This window comes from Heterodontus francisci, chromosome 8 (genome assembly GCF_036365525.1).
Source record: "Heterodontus francisci isolate sHetFra1 chromosome 8, sHetFra1.hap1, whole genome shotgun sequence".
NCBI lineage: Eukaryota > Metazoa > Chordata > Chondrichthyes > Heterodontiformes > Heterodontidae > Heterodontus > Heterodontus francisci.
Window position 1 is genome coordinate 67,739,507 of NC_090378.1, and position 18,624 is coordinate 67,758,130.

The 18,624-nt window shown below is 42.6% G+C and overlaps 1 protein-coding gene across 2 annotated transcripts in view; it reads right to left on the reverse strand.

Moving 5' to 3' along the window:
• Nucleotides 1-1,826: 1,826 nt before the first annotated feature.
• The window catches only part of LOC137372543 (interleukin-12 receptor subunit beta-2-like), a 124,516-nt gene continuing 107,718 nt past the window's right edge, over nucleotides 1,827-18,624 (reverse strand). For both annotated transcript variants that reach the window (XM_068036444.1, XM_068036445.1), the window contains 2 exons: nucleotides 14,935-15,025; nucleotides 1,827-3,469 (listed from right to left, as the gene is read on the reverse strand). In XM_068036444.1, the coding sequence (XP_067892545.1) occupies nucleotides 2,834-3,469; nucleotides 14,935-15,025 (727 nt within the window). In that variant the 3' untranslated portion in view covers nucleotides 1,827-2,833. The remainder of the gene's footprint in view (nucleotides 3,470-14,934; nucleotides 15,026-18,624) is intronic.

Here is an 18,624-nt window from a genome sequence, read left to right on the forward strand (position 1 = left end):
GGTGACAAACCAGATAAAAACTCAGGCCAATTTTGGGGGAAAAATCTGGGAAGTATTTTTCCAAGCTTGTTAGGCGATCGAAGCTAGTCTGGGAGATCACTCTGGCCCTGATTCTTCTTTGTTGTACCTACCTTTTTGTATGAGGTGATCTTTGCCCCAGTAAAAAACTGGTCAAACTCTTGCTTTAAGGAATTCAGTGAATTAGCGTTCACCAGACGAAATTGTTCCAGAGGTTCACTATTCTCTGGAAAAAAGAACCACCTCCTAACAGCTAACATAGATCTGGCCTGATAGAGCTTAAAATTGTGACCCCTGGTCCTCCCTGACCTATTTAATTGGAACAAACTGTCTACTCAAACATAATCTATTCCTTTCATCATCTTGTAAACCTTGATCAAATCACCCCCATCTACGCTTCTTTAAAATGTTCTTTTACCCGAATGCTCTTTTACTCTATCTTGATAAATAAAATGCCTCAAGGTGGGAATTAATTTAGTGGCTTCCATCTGCACTTTTTCCACAGCCTCAATATTACTCAACATACTCCTGTATTGAAGATGGTAGCTTCTTCTCAAACTTTCAGACCAACACTAGCTTTGGTTAAATAGCCGCATGCTGTTAATAGGGGTCAATAGAAAAATTCAGAGTGCAAAGATTCCCGTGGCAAACTACAGATTACTTACCTTCCCTACTTCCTGATTTTCCATGAGCAACACAAGAGGTACTCTCCTAGTATAGATACAAACAAACTGCATGATTTCTTACCATTTTCCACAGAGTTGCAATATTGCATTTTTCTTCAAACCAGTATGGGTGCATGATGGACAATATTGTATAGCAGACGTTTTGCTATCAACTCCCATGATTTGATAAACAGTGACATAGGAATTCATTCAAAGGGGAAGGAAAATATAGAGTGCACCCCACCGTGTTTTCTCAGGATTAGAAGACTTTGGATTGACTCCCAGGCTGATGCAATTTTGTAGCTTCCATGAAGACAATTGGAGCTATTCAGGGACACATGAGACTCCTGTTAGTGGCAACATTGGACAAGGGAAGAGACACGATGTAGCATGTGTCCATAGGGTAACTGTGGGTTGAAGCTATGCTGTGTGATAACAACAATAAGTGTGTTAATTGGGTGAAGAGGGGTACTATTCATATCACAGCGCAATTTCAACCCAATAATTTTTTTGAAGATTTAAAATGTGTGTTTTATAATTTGTTTTTGGGATCTGGACAACACTGGCAATGCAGTATTTATTGCCCATCTCTACCTGCCTTCAGGGCATTAAGAGTCAACCATATAGAATAGAATTGGAGTCATGTGTAGACCAGACCAGCTATGGGTGGTAGGTTCCCCTCCTTGGAGGAGATTAATGAGTCCGTTGTGTCTTTACAACAATCCAGCAGCTTTTGTAATAGTCATTTACTGGTACGAGCCAGATGTGTTAAATTTAATGCACAACTTATCTGTTAACTCTGTTGGTGTTGCTAGTTCAGTGCCAAACGATTAGACTACCCTAACCTCTCGACTTACCTACCCCTTTAAGTGAATGATACAGGAGAAAAGGGTAGATTCTACTTTGATATTTTTCTTTGACCCGGAAAACTATATTCAATCAGATTTAACGCAATATTAGTCAGCATATAATAGATATTTGCCAAATTGCTGTCCAGAATTGTCACAATAAAATAAAGATCCCAATTAAGTGGTGTATAATACTATATTCCTTTTTTGAAATTGAAGACGCTAAATGCTACAAACTGATTGCAAGTTGAAACAGGAACATATGGAAAACATTTAACAATTAACAGTCGGTGTATAAACATTTTTATTATTTTAAAATTTTCAAAACTTAATTTTTACTAAAGGGAAAAATACCATACACTAGTTTTCAAACTGTTACTGTAGTGATATTTATTCTCAATTTGGCATTTCCAAGATGGCACATTGCGAGCATAGATATAGTTGTGTGGTGTGAAAAAGTGTAACCTTCCTGAAATCAATATTTTCAGATATGGTTGTTCATTGTATATTAATTGTGTTTAATTGTGTGGAGGTGTTGGGCATTAACTGGTAATTCACTTGAATCCCTAGAAATAGACACAGATTGAAACTGTAGTTGTTGGATTAGGAGGTGTATACTTGTAATGTGTAACTCTAAATAAATATAAAAGTGTGTAAAGATTGGCTCCAGTTCTACCCCTCACCAACTGGTTTTCTGGAGTATAACAACAGTAGCGTGAAACTATAACACAGGTTGTCACAATCTGCAAATCAACAACCTTGACTTGCCATTGCTTTCTTTGATTCAGAAGGATGATTGAATTTTAAGACATATTTTAATTTGTTTGGGAGTAGTTATTTAATATGTCGAATTCAAGGTAATTAAGCAGAATTCCAGGGATACTAATCCAACTTTACAACCAGCAATATTTTAACTGGTTGCATCCACAGGTAGCTCACCCATGGACCCAAAAGCACAGTTGGCATCATATTCCTTGGAGAACTTGGCCACTTACTTCTTTCCTTAATCTTGAAACCTTCAATTCCGTTCCTTATTGGACATTTTTCTACTCTTTTTAAAAAAGGGATTAATACAACATTAATTGCTTTTGCTAGCAGCTCATTCCAGATATTCATTCTGTGGGTAAAATAATCAATTGTTACAATTTATAGTCTTTTTGATGCTTGATAATTTTTATATTCACGCCGTCTACTTTTGTGAGCACAGCCCGAGTCAAATAACTTGCGGGTATCTCACAAATTTATGGAAAATAATACAGCTTCTGAAGACTTGAAGAGATTTTGGCATCTGCTAAAGCAGTGTTACTGACTGGCCACAATCTGGGGGAAGTAAGATTTTATATCAATAGGATCATCTTCTAAGTGCAGTAAACAATCAACAAATTCATCCGGTAGTAGCGTTTGCTCTTGAAACAGCCCCTCTGTCACATATATTCTGTGATGCTCATCGATCGGGAACTGAGCCTCTTCCTTCTTAAGGACATACTTCAGATTGTCTCGTATCACACTATGGCTAGATGTCAACTCTGTGTTCATATTTAGGATTGCATCAATAGTGGAAATATCAGTTATCCTGTCTGAAGTTGGAGTGTTGAACTCTTTGTATTCTTTAGCTTGATTACTTCCAACTTTTTGAATTTTTTGGTCTACGTTATTTGATAAATCTACCAACTGGCAGCTTCTGGAGATTTGAGGTTTGTAGCCAATGGTTTCCACATCTTCATTTGGTTGAGACAGATCAGAATTATGATTTTCTGGAGTATCTGGAATTGGGTTCTCAAAACCTGCTTCTTCTATTTGTTGTTTAGAATTTCCATGCACATTCTGGATCAAGTTTTTGCTGTTCCTTGGCAGCAAAGTTTCTTGTACTTCTGTTATTGGTGGATCATTGTACATCCAGAGCGCTGCAGTATGTAGACAGGGAACTTCATCTTTCTTCTACAATGGAAATAAATGCAAAACTGGATGAATATCATGAAAATATCATAGGCCTTTCAAAAGATTTGCTTAACAAGATTTAAGAAAACACATATGGTATAGCTTCTGTGTGGGTATGCTCCATTTCCTGAATACCTGACATCAATTTTCCACTCCTTTATCATAAATTCAGTAGTTTCATTTTCATTTCAGTTTTTCAAGCAAAATCAAAAGTTTTATAACAGGAAGGCTTCTCAAAGTTGCTACTCCCAGCATTTTTATTTTTAATTTAAATCAATTGAATAACTATAACATGCTAGCTGGTAGCAAAATCCCTTGAGATTGGATGGAATAATAAGTTCAGTGGGTACTGGGTGGTGCATTAGATTTGCAAGCTGTCCTTTTATTTATGGGATGTGGATTAAATCCAGCTCAGACTAATGGGTTTAAAGCTTCCCCGCTCTCTTGGCTATTCATGTACCAACATGGTACACCATGGGCAGGATTTTATCCTGCCCTTGGAGATGGGAATGGAGGCAGGGGGCACACAAAATGGCCAGGAATGGCCTTCCCACCCCAGGCCAATTGAGGCCATTAAGTGACCAATGAATGGCCACTTAAGGGCAGCCACCCTCCCCAGCTTTGAATTTATTGAAGTTGGAGGGGCCTGCTGCCGTGTGGAAGCACCAGCAAGTGAGCCCTGGCCTCTTCCTAATGGGCTTGTTTGGGGGTGGGGTCCCTCCTCTGGGGCCAATTCATGGCCCCCAGAGGGTTCCCCCGGCAGCGATGGCCGCCCCCATGGCAAGGCCCCCTCACCCTCACCAAACACCACCACCACCCCCTGCCCACACCTGCCTGATTGGCCCTGGTGACCCAACCCCATGTACCTGCGTTCCAGGATCTCCAACATCTTGTCCTCTGTTGGCCTTTTGCAATACCGGCCCATAATTGAGCTAAAACCGTTTGCCTGCAACACTACAATATCGTGTGTTCGTGCTATTGGCTGAGCCTACCTATGAGGGGGGCTGAGCATCTGAGCAGATAGGTGTCAGGAAATGTTTCTTCGGAAGAATGAGGCAGATTTTCCCCTACCGCTTAGGTATAAAGAATCAACTGGGCATTTTTAATATAATAATGAATAGTCAGCTTTGATTTCAAAAGAAGTATTGCTTGATTGAATTCATGTTTGATTCATTGAATTCTTTGAAGCATTAACAGAGAGTGGACAAGATGTAGCAGATGTAATATATTTAAATTTCCAAAAGGCCTTCGATAAGGTATCACATAATTGATTAATGAATAAAGTCAGAGCATATGGAGTCGGGAGAAGTAGCAGACTGGATAACTAGCTGGCTGCAAGCACAGAGTAGAGGTAAAGGGTTGCTGTTCCAAGTGGCAAAAGGTGGGAACTGGGCCCCCCAAAGATCAACGGTGAGAGCATTGTGGTTCACTATTTAGATTGATGATTTAGACTTTAGAATCAAAAACACAATTTCTAACCATTCTACGATTCTATGCACTAGGTGAATTTCTCCTTCAGAGAGCCAACACAGACACAATGAGCCGAATGGTCCCCTTCTGTGCTGTAACCATTCTATAAATTTTCAGGGGACAGTCAATTAGGGATGAGTGGTGGGTGGGATGGTCAATATGACAGATTGTAATAAATTACAAAAAGGACACCAATAAACTTGCGAATGAGCATATAAATGGCAATGAATTATCACATAGGTAAGTGTGAGGTATTACATTTTCGTAAGGAAGAAAGATCATGTATTACTTGGAAAATAAGAATCTAAATGGGGTAGGGGAGCAAAGAGATCTGAGAGTACAGATAAACACATCATTAAAAGTAGCAATGCAGGTTAATAAAACCATAAAAAATCAAACCAAGCACTAGAGTTTATTTCTGGAGGGATAGAATTGAAAAGTAGGAAAGTTATGCTAAATTCAAAAACAAAATACTGCAGATGTTGGAAATCTGCAATAAAGACAGAAAATGCAAGTCTGACAGCATTTATGGAGAGAGAGAGAGAGTTAACTTTTCATCAGGACTGGGAAAAGTTAGAGATGTAACAGGTTTGAAGTAAGTACAAAGACAGGGAAAGGAGGAGGAGGAAAGAAAAAAGGAAGGTCTATGATAGGGTGGAAAGCAGGAGAGATTAAACACAAAAGGGATGATGGTGCAAGGAAAAAGGAGATGGCAATGGGACAAGTACAGAAACAAAAGATTGGTCTAAAAGGAGGTGTAAAAGGGAAACCAGAATCAACAGTTACTGCCTGATAAAATGTGGCAGAAGTTATGATCTGAAATTGTGAAACTCAATGTGAGTCTGGAAGGCTATAAAGTGCCTAATCAAAAGATGAGGTGCTGTTTCTTCTGCTTACCTTGAACTTCATTGGAACAGTGTAGGAGGCGAGGACAGAGAGGTCAGAGTGGGAATAGGGTGAAGAATGAAAATGACAGGTGACCACGAGCAGAGTCACACTTGCGGACTGGGATGCAGGTGTTTCACAAATCCGTCATCCAATGTGAGTTTGATCTCCTCAGTAGAGCAGACTGCATCATGAGCACCGAATATAATATACTAAATTGAAAGAAGTACAAGTAAATCGCTGTTTCATCTGGAAGGAGTGTTTGGGCCTTGGACGGTGAGAAGGAAGGAGGTAAAAGAGCAGGTGTTGCATCTCCTGCGCTTGCATGGGAAGGTTCTGTGAGAAGGGAAGGAGGTATTGGGGGTGACTGAGGAGTGAACCAGGTTGTCGCAATGATCCCTTTGGAATGTTGAAAATGGGATAGGGGATAAGGCGTTATGTAATACTTGTATTGAACCTTGGTTAGACAACAGTTTTGGTCACCATATTATGAAAAGAATAAACAGGTACTGGAAAGGGTGCAAAAGATATTTACTGGAATGATACCAGAATGAGAGGTAATACCTATCAGGAAAGGATGAGCAAGTTGGGCATTTTTGCTGTTGAAAAAGAAGGTTGAAAAAGAGGTCTTTAAAGTTAGGCTGCATTTGCTGACAACACAACCACTAGGTGGCGCAGTACTAGCACATGTGCAAATGCAGCCTCTTCCACTGAAACGTCACTGTCTGTGATGTTCAGGCAGCTGCCAGGATTAAAAATGGCGCTGCTCAATCTATCGCAAAAAAACAAATTCAACCCGAAAATCCCCACAATGGCTGTCATCGCTGCCTCCATACCATCCCCAACAGTCCCCCGCTCCCTCCTGCTATTGCGCTTCTCTCTATCCGTCCCTCCTGCACCCGTCTTCTTGCCGCTGGCTCCTCGCTGCCTTCCCTTAAGCATACGCTCCAGCCTCGCCACTAACCTCCCCCCCACTCACCCACTCGGTCCAGACATCCCCACTGCTCCCCCCCCACCACCCCCTCAGCAGATTGTTCCCCGCTCCTTTCTTCCCGCCACCCCTCCCTACCACCCCGCTCTCCGGCTGCTCGCTCTCTGCTTCCTCCCCCATCCCTCCATCCGCTAGTTCCAGGCCATGCCCCTTCCACTCACTCCCACGTTCGATCGTTCTCTGCGCGCCGCCCGAAGAAGCAAGGCAGGTCACGAGGGGTGACAGGTCGATGTAGGAATGAGTGCCCAAAAGGAGAGAAGCAGCACGGCCTGCAGCTAGCAGCTGGAGGGACGGGATGGGTGGGGAGGGGGTGGGGGGCGGGGGCAACGGGGACCGAGCAGCCGGAGAACAGGGTGGCGGGCGGGAAGCGAGGAGTGGGGAACAATCAATCAGTCAGGGGACGGAGGGGGAGCAGTGGCGAGGTTTGGAGCGATTGGCTGAGGGGGGATGCGGCCGGTTGGGAGGAGTGGGGTCGGGGAGAAAGTGTCAAGGCCTGGAGCGAGTAGCTGAAGGGGGATAGTGGCTGGTGGGGTGGCAGCGAGTAGCTGAGTGGGGGGGGGGAAGCGGGCAGGGGGTGCGAGTGGCGGGGATTGAGCAGGGTGAAGCAGCGATTGAAGTAGGGATGTGGGAGGGAGGACGTCACTGCGTGGTAACATCATGCGCGTGCATTCGTGCATTCGCACATTCGTACTGGTAAGCTGGCAAATATTTGCACATATTGATGGCGTCTGCGATTGCTCAGCACATGCTGTGCATTGTCAGGAGTCACTTTGTTAAAATTATGAAAGGTTTTGATAAAGTAAACAGAGAGAGAGAGAGAGAGTTTCCACTTGTGGGGAAGAGTAAAACAAGAGGCCATCAATATAAGGTAGTCACCAAGAAAACAAATAGGGAATCCAAATGAAACTTCCTTACCCAGATATTGGTGAGGATGTGGAATTCGCTACCAGAGGGAGTAGCTGAATTGAATATATAAATGTATTGAAGGGGAAGCTCGATAAGCATATGAGGGAAAAGGGAATAGAGGGCTATGCTGATAGAATTAGATGAAGAAGGATGGAAGAAAACTCAAGTGGGTATAAACACTGGCATCGACTGGTTTGGCTAAATGACCTGTTGCTGGACTGTATATTCTATGTAATTCTATGTAAGTGCATAGATGAAAATAGAATGTGAAGGATTACACACCCATTACTAGCCCATCTGATTTTCTGTTCATTGATTAAAATGCACCAATCTATACAAGAGGTCATAGCTATTGTCTAATTGATTACACAACTTGATGCTCTTCTAATTTAATATTAATGCCCAATCAACACACGTACTGCCAACACAGAATAATCCTCTGTTGTAGATGAAGTAAAAAAAATTAGCACAAGTTACCAAATGGGATTGCTCTTAAGTGAAAGCATTGATTTGTGTTTAGTTTCTTTTCTCAACCTCGTTAGAGGGAATTGTTTGATACAATAATAAGAAACATGACTTTGCATCTTGCAACAATTGTTTGTGAAACACCAGGTTTCATTTTCTCCTAAGAGAACATTAATACCTCATTGTTTCCTCTTTTGTCACATGCCCGTCTGCCAGAGCCTATTTGTTATCTTAGGTGGCTAAGATGCTATCATTGAGCTGCTGTCATTAAGGGGTTTAAAACCTCACTATATCCAACATTCTAATGCAGGAACAATTGTCTATGGTAAATATTGTGAGCTCTAAACAACAAGACTTGAGGCAGGATTTCAACACAGGAGATAAACAAAATATGTATGTGTCTTTTGTCAGCTATTATAGTAAGCAGCATTAATGTCAGATTATATAATGGAGTCAGTCGACCTGCTTTGCTAACTGTAAAAGGGTGATAATTGAAGGATGGAAGTTGGCAAAAAAAATAAATGGTGGGGATTACACTTTAGTCAGATAAATTACACTCTTTTCAGTGGCTGCCTTTGAATATAACAGCAACATCCTGTATTTATTTAGCACCTTTAGCACAATAAACGTCCCAAGGTGCTCCACAGGAGCGTAATCAGACAAAAAAATGACATCCATTGACAACTTTTCCTGTTTGATCAGGGACAAATATGCCAAAGATTAATGTAGTTATGTTGAGGACACAACCAGGTCATTCTTACAATCTTTACCAGTCAATTGGCTGAAAAACTGACCTGTATTAGCCAATCAAATAGCACCTTTTTCATAGTTGTTGCTATCTCAAAAATGGACAGTGTTGGCAGGAAACCCAAAGAAACAATGCCAGTGAATTACTTTAAACTTTATAAAATTGAGGAAAAGCTACAATAGATAGAATTGAGTATACAGTAAATTTTCTAACTCCTTGCTCATGATGAAGCACTTTGCCTGCTGTGAGCACAGATTGGAAAATCCCATATGTGCTGTCTATATTTCAAAATGTCTGTGCTTGTGGCATGCTAGATGCTTCATTGCGGTCTAGGAAAACCTAGAATTATACATTAAGTATGAATAGTAAAATTAAAGTTTAGAAAAAGGAACAAAAGTAGGATAAAAGGTGATTTCTGAGTAAACAGAAGTGTTTAATTCTGCAATTTTAGACTTTTTTGTCATACAGGATTAATATTATAATAACTTTATTACTGCATTAGTCACAGAGTATAAAGATATTCCCATTATTTGAAATAAGACTACACAATGCTGGAAGCAGCAAGCAAGTTAGTCAGCATCTGTAAAGAGAAAAGATGGGTCATAGCCATTTAATTGCTCTTCAGTAAACTTGAGTGTCAGCTGGAGCTCAGCTAGTAGCACTCCGAGGCATAAGGTTCTGGGTTCTAATCCCACTTTAAGACTTAAGCACAAAAAAAATCAAGGCTGGTACTGCAGTGCAGTACTAAGGGAGTACTGTTTTTTGGTTGAGACATTAAACTGATGCCTCATCTACCTGCTCAGATGGATGTAAAAGATCCCATGGCAATATTTTGAAGAAGAGCAGGGGAATTTCCCCCGTGTCCTGTCCAATACTTATCACTCAATCTACGTCACAAAAACTGACTATCTGGTCATTGACACATTGCTGTTTGTGGGAGTTTGCTGTGCTCAAATTGACTGCTGTGTTTCCTACATTCCAACAATGACTACACTTCAAAAGTACTTAATTGGCTGTAAAGCGCTTTGAGATGTTCGGTAGTCATGAAAAGCGCTATATAAATGCAAGTCATTCTTTTCTTTTAGACTGAAGGCTGAGACATAAACAGGTATTTTAGTAAGGTTAGAAAAATAAAAAGAGAAAAAGAGGTTGGTATTCAGGGAAGAACCACCAGATAACCAATCACAAAGAGGGAGTTAATGTGTTAAATGGCCTACAAACTGTTTATTAGAAAATGGGTGATATAAAAGATCATTAGCGAGATAATGCTGACTTACTGAAAGGATAAAAGAATGTGTAAATAATGGCAGGCGAATAGCTATAAAGAAAAAAATTCAATCTTCTATTGAATTCTATGCCATTTAAATTTCTCTAGTAAAATACTTTGTGGTAGCTTGTCAAAAGCATTCCTAAAGTCTAAGTACACTTTAAGATCTCAATGGCCGCCTTGATGACCAGGTGTGTGCCTCGTTGTAGCAATCTTCTGCTGCTATTCTTAGTGGGGTCATTAGGACATGTCAATCACAAGCAATCTCCTGACATGATTTTCTTCCCTAAACAGGTTAAGGAGGGCCACATTTTGAAGAATGGGGGCATTGTGACGCTTTCGCACATTGACATGTAGGATCCTTTGAATGTTGTCACATTCAATCTGTACATTCAGCAATTGGAAGCTTTTCTTGTTGAGGGGGTTTGCTGTACAAGTGCGCAAAGCAACGTGAGTGACATTTATTACCCCCGGACCTTAGGAAAGCCAGCAACCCAGTAAAACTGGATGACTCTCTTTCGCTGCTGCCTTGCACTGATGCCAAAGATGACAAATTTCCCAGCTCTCCTGTAATGTGTGTCAGTCACCTGATGAATGCAACCCATACTGCAGCTTGGCTGACCTTACAGAAATCCCCAGTGGCTGCCTGAAATGTATCTCTCTCAGCTGATCCTGGCAACAGCTGCACCTAATAGTTCTCAATCTAATTTAACAAGTGCTTTGCGAGTATAATAGCAGAAGATTTGGAGAATTATGCTCATTGACCCTCACAATAATTTCTCCTCGGATACTGAAGCAGCCCATGTAGAAATGTAGCAAGACCTGAACAACATCCAGCCTTTTGCTGATAAGTGGTAAGTAACATTTGTGCCACAAAAGTGCCAGGCAATGATCATCTCAAACAAGAGAGAATCTAACCATCTCCCCTTAACGTTCAATGGCATTGCCATCACTGAATCCCCCACCCCCACTATCAATATCCGGAGGGTTACTATTGACCAGAAGCTGAACTGGACCAGCCACATAAATGATGTGGCTGCAAGAGTAGGTCAGAGGCTGGGAATCTTGCAGGGAGTAACTTACCCCCTGTTCCCCAATACAAGGCACAATTCAGGAGTGTGACGGAATACTCTCAGTTTGCCTGGATGGGTGCAGCTCCAACAACACTCAAGAAGCTCGACACCAGGAATTTGGCAGTGTTAAAATGTATTTATTTAAATGCAAGGAGTATAGCAAATAAAGCCGATGAGCTGAGGGCACAGCTAGATATATGGCAACACGATATCATTGCTATAATGGAAACTTGGCTTAAAGAGGGGCAAAAATAGCAGCTCAACATCCCTGGATATAGAGTTTTCAGGGAGGATAGAAAGGGGGATAAAAAAGGAGGGGTGTAGCATTATTAGTTAAGGAATCAATAACAGCTGTGAGGAAAGATAATATGCTAAATGAATCATCAAATGAGGCTATATGGGTTGAGCTCAAAAATAAAACAAGGGGCAGCCACACTAGTTGAAGTGTACTATAGACCTCTAAATAGCGAGAGGGAGATAGAAGAACAAATATGTAGACAAATATCTGAGTTCAAAAACTATAGGGCAATAATAGTTGCGATTTCAACTACCCCAATATCAACTGGGATACAAACAGTGTAAAAGGCACAGAGGACACAAAATTCTTGAACTGCATTCAAGAGAACTTTTATAGCCAGCATGGAACAAGCCCAATGAGAGGGGGCGCAATTCTAGATTTAGTCTTCGGTAACGAAGCTGGGCAAGTGGATGAAGTAGCAGTGGGTGACCGTTTTGGAGATAGTGACCATAATACAGTTAGTTTTAGCATAATCATGGCAAAGGACAAAGATAAAACAGGAATAAAAGTTATAAATTGGGGGAAGGCACATTTTACGAAGTTGAGAGGTGATCTGGCGAAAGTGGACTGGATAGTTACTTGAAGGAAAATCAGTGGCAAACCAGTGGGAGGCATTCAAAAGCGAGATTCTACAGGCACAGTGTAGATATGTTCCCACAAAGATAAAGGGTGGTACTGCCAAATCTAGAGCCCCCTGGTTATCTCGAAGCATACAGAGTAAGATAAAGCAGCAAAAAAAAAGCTTATGACGGTCACAAAAACTTAAGAAAGCCTAGAGGAGTATAGAAAGTGCAGGGGTGAAGTAAAAAAAGGAAATTAGGAAAGCAAAGAGAGGACATGAAAAATTATTGGCAGGTAAAATCAAGGTAAATCCAAAGATGTTTTATCAGTACATTAAGAGCAAGAGGATAACTAAGGAAAGGCTAGGGCCTATCAGAGTGAACTCACGCGTGGATGCAGCAGATGTGGGCAGGGTTCTTAATGAGTTTCTTGTCTCTGTCTTCACAAAGGAGATGGATGATGCAGACATTGTAGAAAAAGAGGAGGAGTGTGAATACGATAAGCATAATGAGAGAGGAGTACTAGAGGGTCTGACATCCTTGAAAATGGATAAATTGCCAGGGCCGGATGGATTGTATCCCAGGTTGTTAAAGGAAGCCAGGGAGGAAATAGCAGATGCTCTGAGGATCATCTTCAAATCCTCAGTAGATATCGGCGAAGTACCAGAGGATTGGAGGTACCATTGTTTAAAAAGGGTGCGAGGGATAGGCCAAATAATTATGGGCCAGTGGTGGGTAAATTATGAGAATCAATTCTGAGAGATAGGATAAACTGCCATTTAGAAAGGCACGGATTAATGAGGGATAGTCATCATGGATTTGTTAAAAGGTTATGTCTTACTAACTTGATTCAATTTTTTGAGGAAGTAACAAGGAGGATTGATGAGGGTAGTGCAGTTGATGTGGTCTACATGGATTTTAGTAAGGCATTTGACAAAGTCCCACATGGCAGACAGGTCAGAAAAATAAAACCCCATGGGATACAGGGGAATGTAGCAAGTTGGATGCAAAATTGGCTCAGTGACAGAAAACAAAGGATAGTGGTTGATGGACGTTTTTGCGAATGGAAAGCGGTTTCCAGTGGTGTTCCACAGGGCTCACTGTTGGGTCCCTTTCTGTTTGTGGTACATATTAATGATTTGGACTTAAATGTGGGGGGTATGATTAGGAAATTTGCAGATGACACAAAAATTGGCCATGTAGTTGATAGTGAAGAGGATAGCTATAGACTCCAGAATGATATCAATGGTTTGGTTGAGTGGGTGGAAAGTGGCAAATGGAATTCAATCTGGAGAAGTGTGAGGCAATGCATTTGTGGAGAGCAAACAAAGCAAGGGAATACACAATAAATGGGAGGATGTCGAGAGGGAAAGAAGAGGTGAGAGACCTTGGAGTGCATATGTCCCTGAAGGTGGCAGGACAGGTAGATAGAGTGGTGAAGAAGGCATATGAAATGCTTTCCTTTATTGGCCGGGGTATAGAATACAAAAGCAGGGATGTAATGCTGGAAGTGTATAAAATGCTGGTTAGGCCACAGCTGGAGTATTGCGTACAGTTCTGGTCACCGCATTACAGGAAGGACATAATTGCTCTGGAGAGAGTACAGAGGAGATTTACAAGAATGTTGCCAGGGCTTGAAAGTTGTAGCTATGAGGAAAGATTGGATTGGCTAAGGTTCCTCCTTAGAACAGAGGATGCTGAGGGGTGACTTAATTGAGGTGTACAAAATTATGAGGGGCCTAGATAGAGTAGACAGGAAGAACCTGTTTCCCCTAACGGAAAGGTCAGTTACCAGGGGGCACAGATTTAAGGTAGAAGGATAAGAGGGGATGTGAGGAAAAACTTTTTCATCCAGAGGGTGGTGCGTGTCTGGAATTCAGTGCCTGGATCGGTGGTGCAGGCAGAAACCCTCAACTCATTTAAAAGATACCTGGACATGCACCTGAAGTGCTGTAACCTGCAAGGCTATGGACCAGGTGCTGGAAATGGGATTAGATTGGGTGGCTAATTTTTTCAGCCAGCGCAGACATGATGGGCTGAATGGCCTCCTTCTGTGCTGTAACTTTTCTATGATTCTATGGTACCATCCAGGACAAAACAGCCTGCTTGATTGGCACCCCGTCCACCACTTTCAACATTCGCGCCCTCCACCACTGACACACAGTGGCAGCAGTGTGTACCATCTACAAGATGCACTGCAGCAACTCACCAAGGCTCCTTAGACAGCACCTTCCAAGCCCACGTCCTCTCCCACCTAGAAGGACAATTGCAGCAGATGCATGGGAACACCACTAGCTACAAGTTCCCCTCCAAGTCGCACACCATCCTGACTCGGAACTATATCACCATTCTTTCACCGTTGCTGGGTCAAAATCCTGGAATTCCCTTCCTAACAGCACTGTTGGTGTACCTGCACTGCAAGGACTGCAGCAGTTCAAGAAGGCAGCTCACCATTACCTTCTCCAGGGCAATTAAGGATGGGCAATAAATGCTGGCCTAGGCAGCAATGCCCACATCCCCGAAAGAATTAAAAAAATTAGGTCACTTGTCATAAAGTGTGAGGATTAATTTTGAGGTGGAGCTTTCTGCTTAAAAAAATATTTGTCCTGATTATACTGAAATTATACTGGAAACAGCATAGAAATTCTATGCCAAAGCATTATTTACTTTGATGCACCAAATTATATTGCCAGTAGTTTAGCTTTCCTGGGAGTGCATTGGTTATTGCCTTTATGTAAAATTAGTGGGATAAGTACTGGTTTAAAGTAATGAACAGAGGAAGTTCGGCTGCTGACAATTTACCTGTAGTCCTTTAGCCACATTGCTGTTTTTCACATTGGGAAATTCTTCATGAGCCCAGCCAGGTAAGAACATCTTGCACATTGTTTTAATTCTAAAAGGAAAATAAATAATTCATATTGAAACAGAAAGCATTAATTTAAAAAAAATTTTGAATTGCACTTCTTTTCAATAGACACTAACCAGATATTGTGACCTAAATTGCATAATATAGGAATGAGAAAAGGCTATTCAGCCTATCCCACTCATTCCAGCATCCAGTTTTCTACCTGAAACCTCAGAAGTCATTTGTAATAGGTGATTGTCAATTCCACAAGCCAACAGGAAACATAAAGAAGTTTAAGTTGTAGCATCTTGAACTCATCATCATGTTCTTTCATTTCCATGCACTGATTGTGCACAATATATCTCTCTACATCCAGAGTATTGATTGATAGTTAAAAGCTTGAATTATATCTCTAATTTTCTTTTTCTTTTCTTCAATAAGAATGGATTTGGCTTCCTTTCCCTATCCATGCCTTATCATAATCGTCATGGAAACACAAATATTGCCCATATAATCAGCATCAGACTCTACAGTGTAATTACAGGAGGTTTACATATATATGTTATTATTCCCCCATTTTGTCTCCCTCCTCTCCTCTCCTGAATATACTGACACATATTGGGGCATGGTCTTATGGGGTACAGCTGCCCTGTGTTATCTCACCTAATTGGTTATTCTTTAGTTGTCAGAACCTAGACACTGAGGGAAAGATTTTCCCTCTGGGATCAGGATCCCGACCCCAACCTGGGGTGGGGTGGGGAGGGGGAAGAGATAGTCACAGCCCAAGATTTTTGCGGGTTGGGTTGGGCGGCCAATTAGTGGCTGCATGTGCGGGATAGAGACAGGACTCTGCAAGTGCGGGTCCCATTTAAAGCCCTCATGGCAGCCATTACAGTGGCTGCTGTTTGGAAGAAAAAAATACATGCACCAGGGAGACAGGAGGAGAGGCAGAGACCTGGCACCTTGATTTTCCAGTGCTGACCTCGAGGTCCTCCTGTAGGCTTTGAGGGAGAAGAGGGAGGTCCTCTTTCCAGAGGGTGGACGGAGAAGATCACCCAGCCAAAGAAATCTGGCATGGTTGGAGGTGACAGAGACAGTCAGCAGCAGAAGTGTGGTCTTTAGGAACAGGATCCAGTGCCATAAAAATTTCAATGAGGATTTGGCAAGGTGAGTGCAATGCCAGACCCTGATGACAGGCCTCTGGGTGTTCAACCTCCAGCAGACACTCCAGCTGAGCAGCCTGAGGGTGCATGCTGCTCTTGAACATGGGAGTAATGTGTGCTCAGGGTATTCACTGAACCTTCACCTTGGCTCTAGCGCTGTTGAGGACTTGCCAGGACTGACATATACAGCTTCCTATGTATATGAGTTGCTAGCTGTTCCGACCAGGTGAGAAAGAAGTCTGCAGTCCCTTTCAGCCTTCACCTGGTTTTACCATAACAGGGTTTAATTTTAAAAACACCGTGTTTTTAGCTCCCCCTTGGTGAATCCTTGTTCATCGCTTTCCAATTATAAGGCAAAGAAACCAGCACAAGCAGGCTTTCTTAGGTTTCAAGAACAAAAGTTGAAATTTATTCAACTTAAACTTAAACTCTAATTCGGTTGAAGCCTACAGATACACGACCCGCCCACGCTGGCATGCACACATGATACACACGTGCAAATAGAGACAGGTACTGCCTGTGTGGAGTTTGCAAGTTCTCCCTGTGTCTGCGTGGGTTTTCTCCGGGTGCTCCGGTTTCCTCCCACAAGCCAAAAGACTTGCAGGTTGATAGGTAAATTGGCCATTATAAATTGTCACTAGTGTAGGTAGGTGGTAGGGAAATATAGGGACAGGTGGGGATGTTTGGTAGCAATATGGGATTAGTGTAGGATTAGTATAAATGGGTGGTTGATGTTCGGCACAGACTCGGTGGGCCGAAGGGCCTGTTTCAGTGCTGTATCTCTAATCTTAAAAAAAAAGAAAAGAGCAGAAGGAAAATAAAATGGAAAAGTTTGAGGCAATATCTGAAGAGTTTTTGTTACGGTTCTTCGAGCTCACTGTATAGTCCTTGACTGTAGGTAGATCTTGCTTTTCGTTGGGACCCAGTAGTCTTCTTAAACCTTGTTCGCTGTAGGAGACTTTTCTCTCTTGTGGTTCGTGTCTCTTTAGTGGATTCAGAGGCTTGTGAGAAAGAGATGGCAGTAGGCAGGAGAGATCTTCTCAGACCAGGAGCAAACAGACACTCTCAGTTCAAACTGTTTGCACAATTCAGAAAACCCCAGGTGGCCCAGCAGGTTAGTCATGTGACTAACTGGTCTGACCACGTCTTGGCTCTGTGGATTGTATCATCTTAGCAGGGCATGGAATGCTCCTCTTACACACAATACCTGGTGATCAAGGTCCATTGTGGGTTGAATGTGTCAGGGAATGTTCCTTTGTCCTTCCAATCACTGTCTGTTAATATACAAATATCTCTTCCAGCCAGGCCTGATCTGTTTAACAAGTCTTTTCTTCACTCCAGTAACAGTTTAAAGTCAATGTTCATGACACAATTAATGTGCCTCATTCTTGGCAGGTGGGGGCCTAGCATGACACTGGCATAGGTCAGAAAATCCAGCATTGCCATATCTCTCTCTCTCTCTTCTGTCTTTGGGTGTGGAAAGGGCTCACAATGCCAGGGAGAGGGCTCTGACTGGCAGAGGAGTGCCCCATCTCCACATGGTCGCTACCATGGAGGAGGGAGCCATGGAAATTGCAAGGGTGGCCCCACAGGAGCAAGTTGGGGAAGAAGAGATGGGCATTCCTGGTGGAGAGGGTGAAAAGATATTGTGATCTATAGATGAAGTGGGTGGAGTGCACTCCTCCCCATCCAACAGCATGACAAAGACTCCGCTGCATTGGGAAGCCTCAGCACTGCAGAAGCTTCTGCTCTCAAAGGCTAGTTCTCATGACCTCTTTCTTGGGTCTCCCATGGGTTCTGATTTGGAGTGGGAATGTCTGAGTCCTGTCAAGGCATTAGGGCCATTGCAAGAAACTGAGACAGCAGAGCCAGCGCTGTCACATCTTACAAGCGCACCCTCCTCCAACGCAGATACACTCACATTGGTGTGTCCTTGCACGGGTTTAGATCGGATAGCACTGCAAGAAGAGCATGGCATTAGTGGGCAGGAAGAGGTGAGAGTGGCAGAGGCAGCTGTGTGAAGTCCCCCTTGGAGGTTGGAGGACAGCCCTACACCTGGTGGAATCCAGCGATGGAGGCGAATCCCACTGCCCTTTGTGAGGCCCCATCTGTTTGAAATCGAATACACAGCTTTAGCAACTAAGGCATCAGTGACCTTTTTTAATTTGTTTCGGGGAGGTGGACATTGCTGGCCAGGCCAGCATTTATTGCCCATCCCTAATTACCCTTGAGAAGGTGGTGGTGAGTTGCATTCTTGAATCACTGCAGTCCTTGGGGTGTTGGTACATCCACAGTGCTGTTAGGAAGGGAGTTCCAGGATTTTGACCAAGTGACAGTGAAGGAACGGCAATAGAGATTCCAAGTCAGGATGGTTTGTGGCTTGGAGGGGAACTTGCAGCTGGTGGTGTTCCCATGCATCTACTGCCCTTGTCCTTCTAGGTGGTAGAGGTCGCGGGTTTGGAAGGTGCTGTTGAAGGAGCCTTG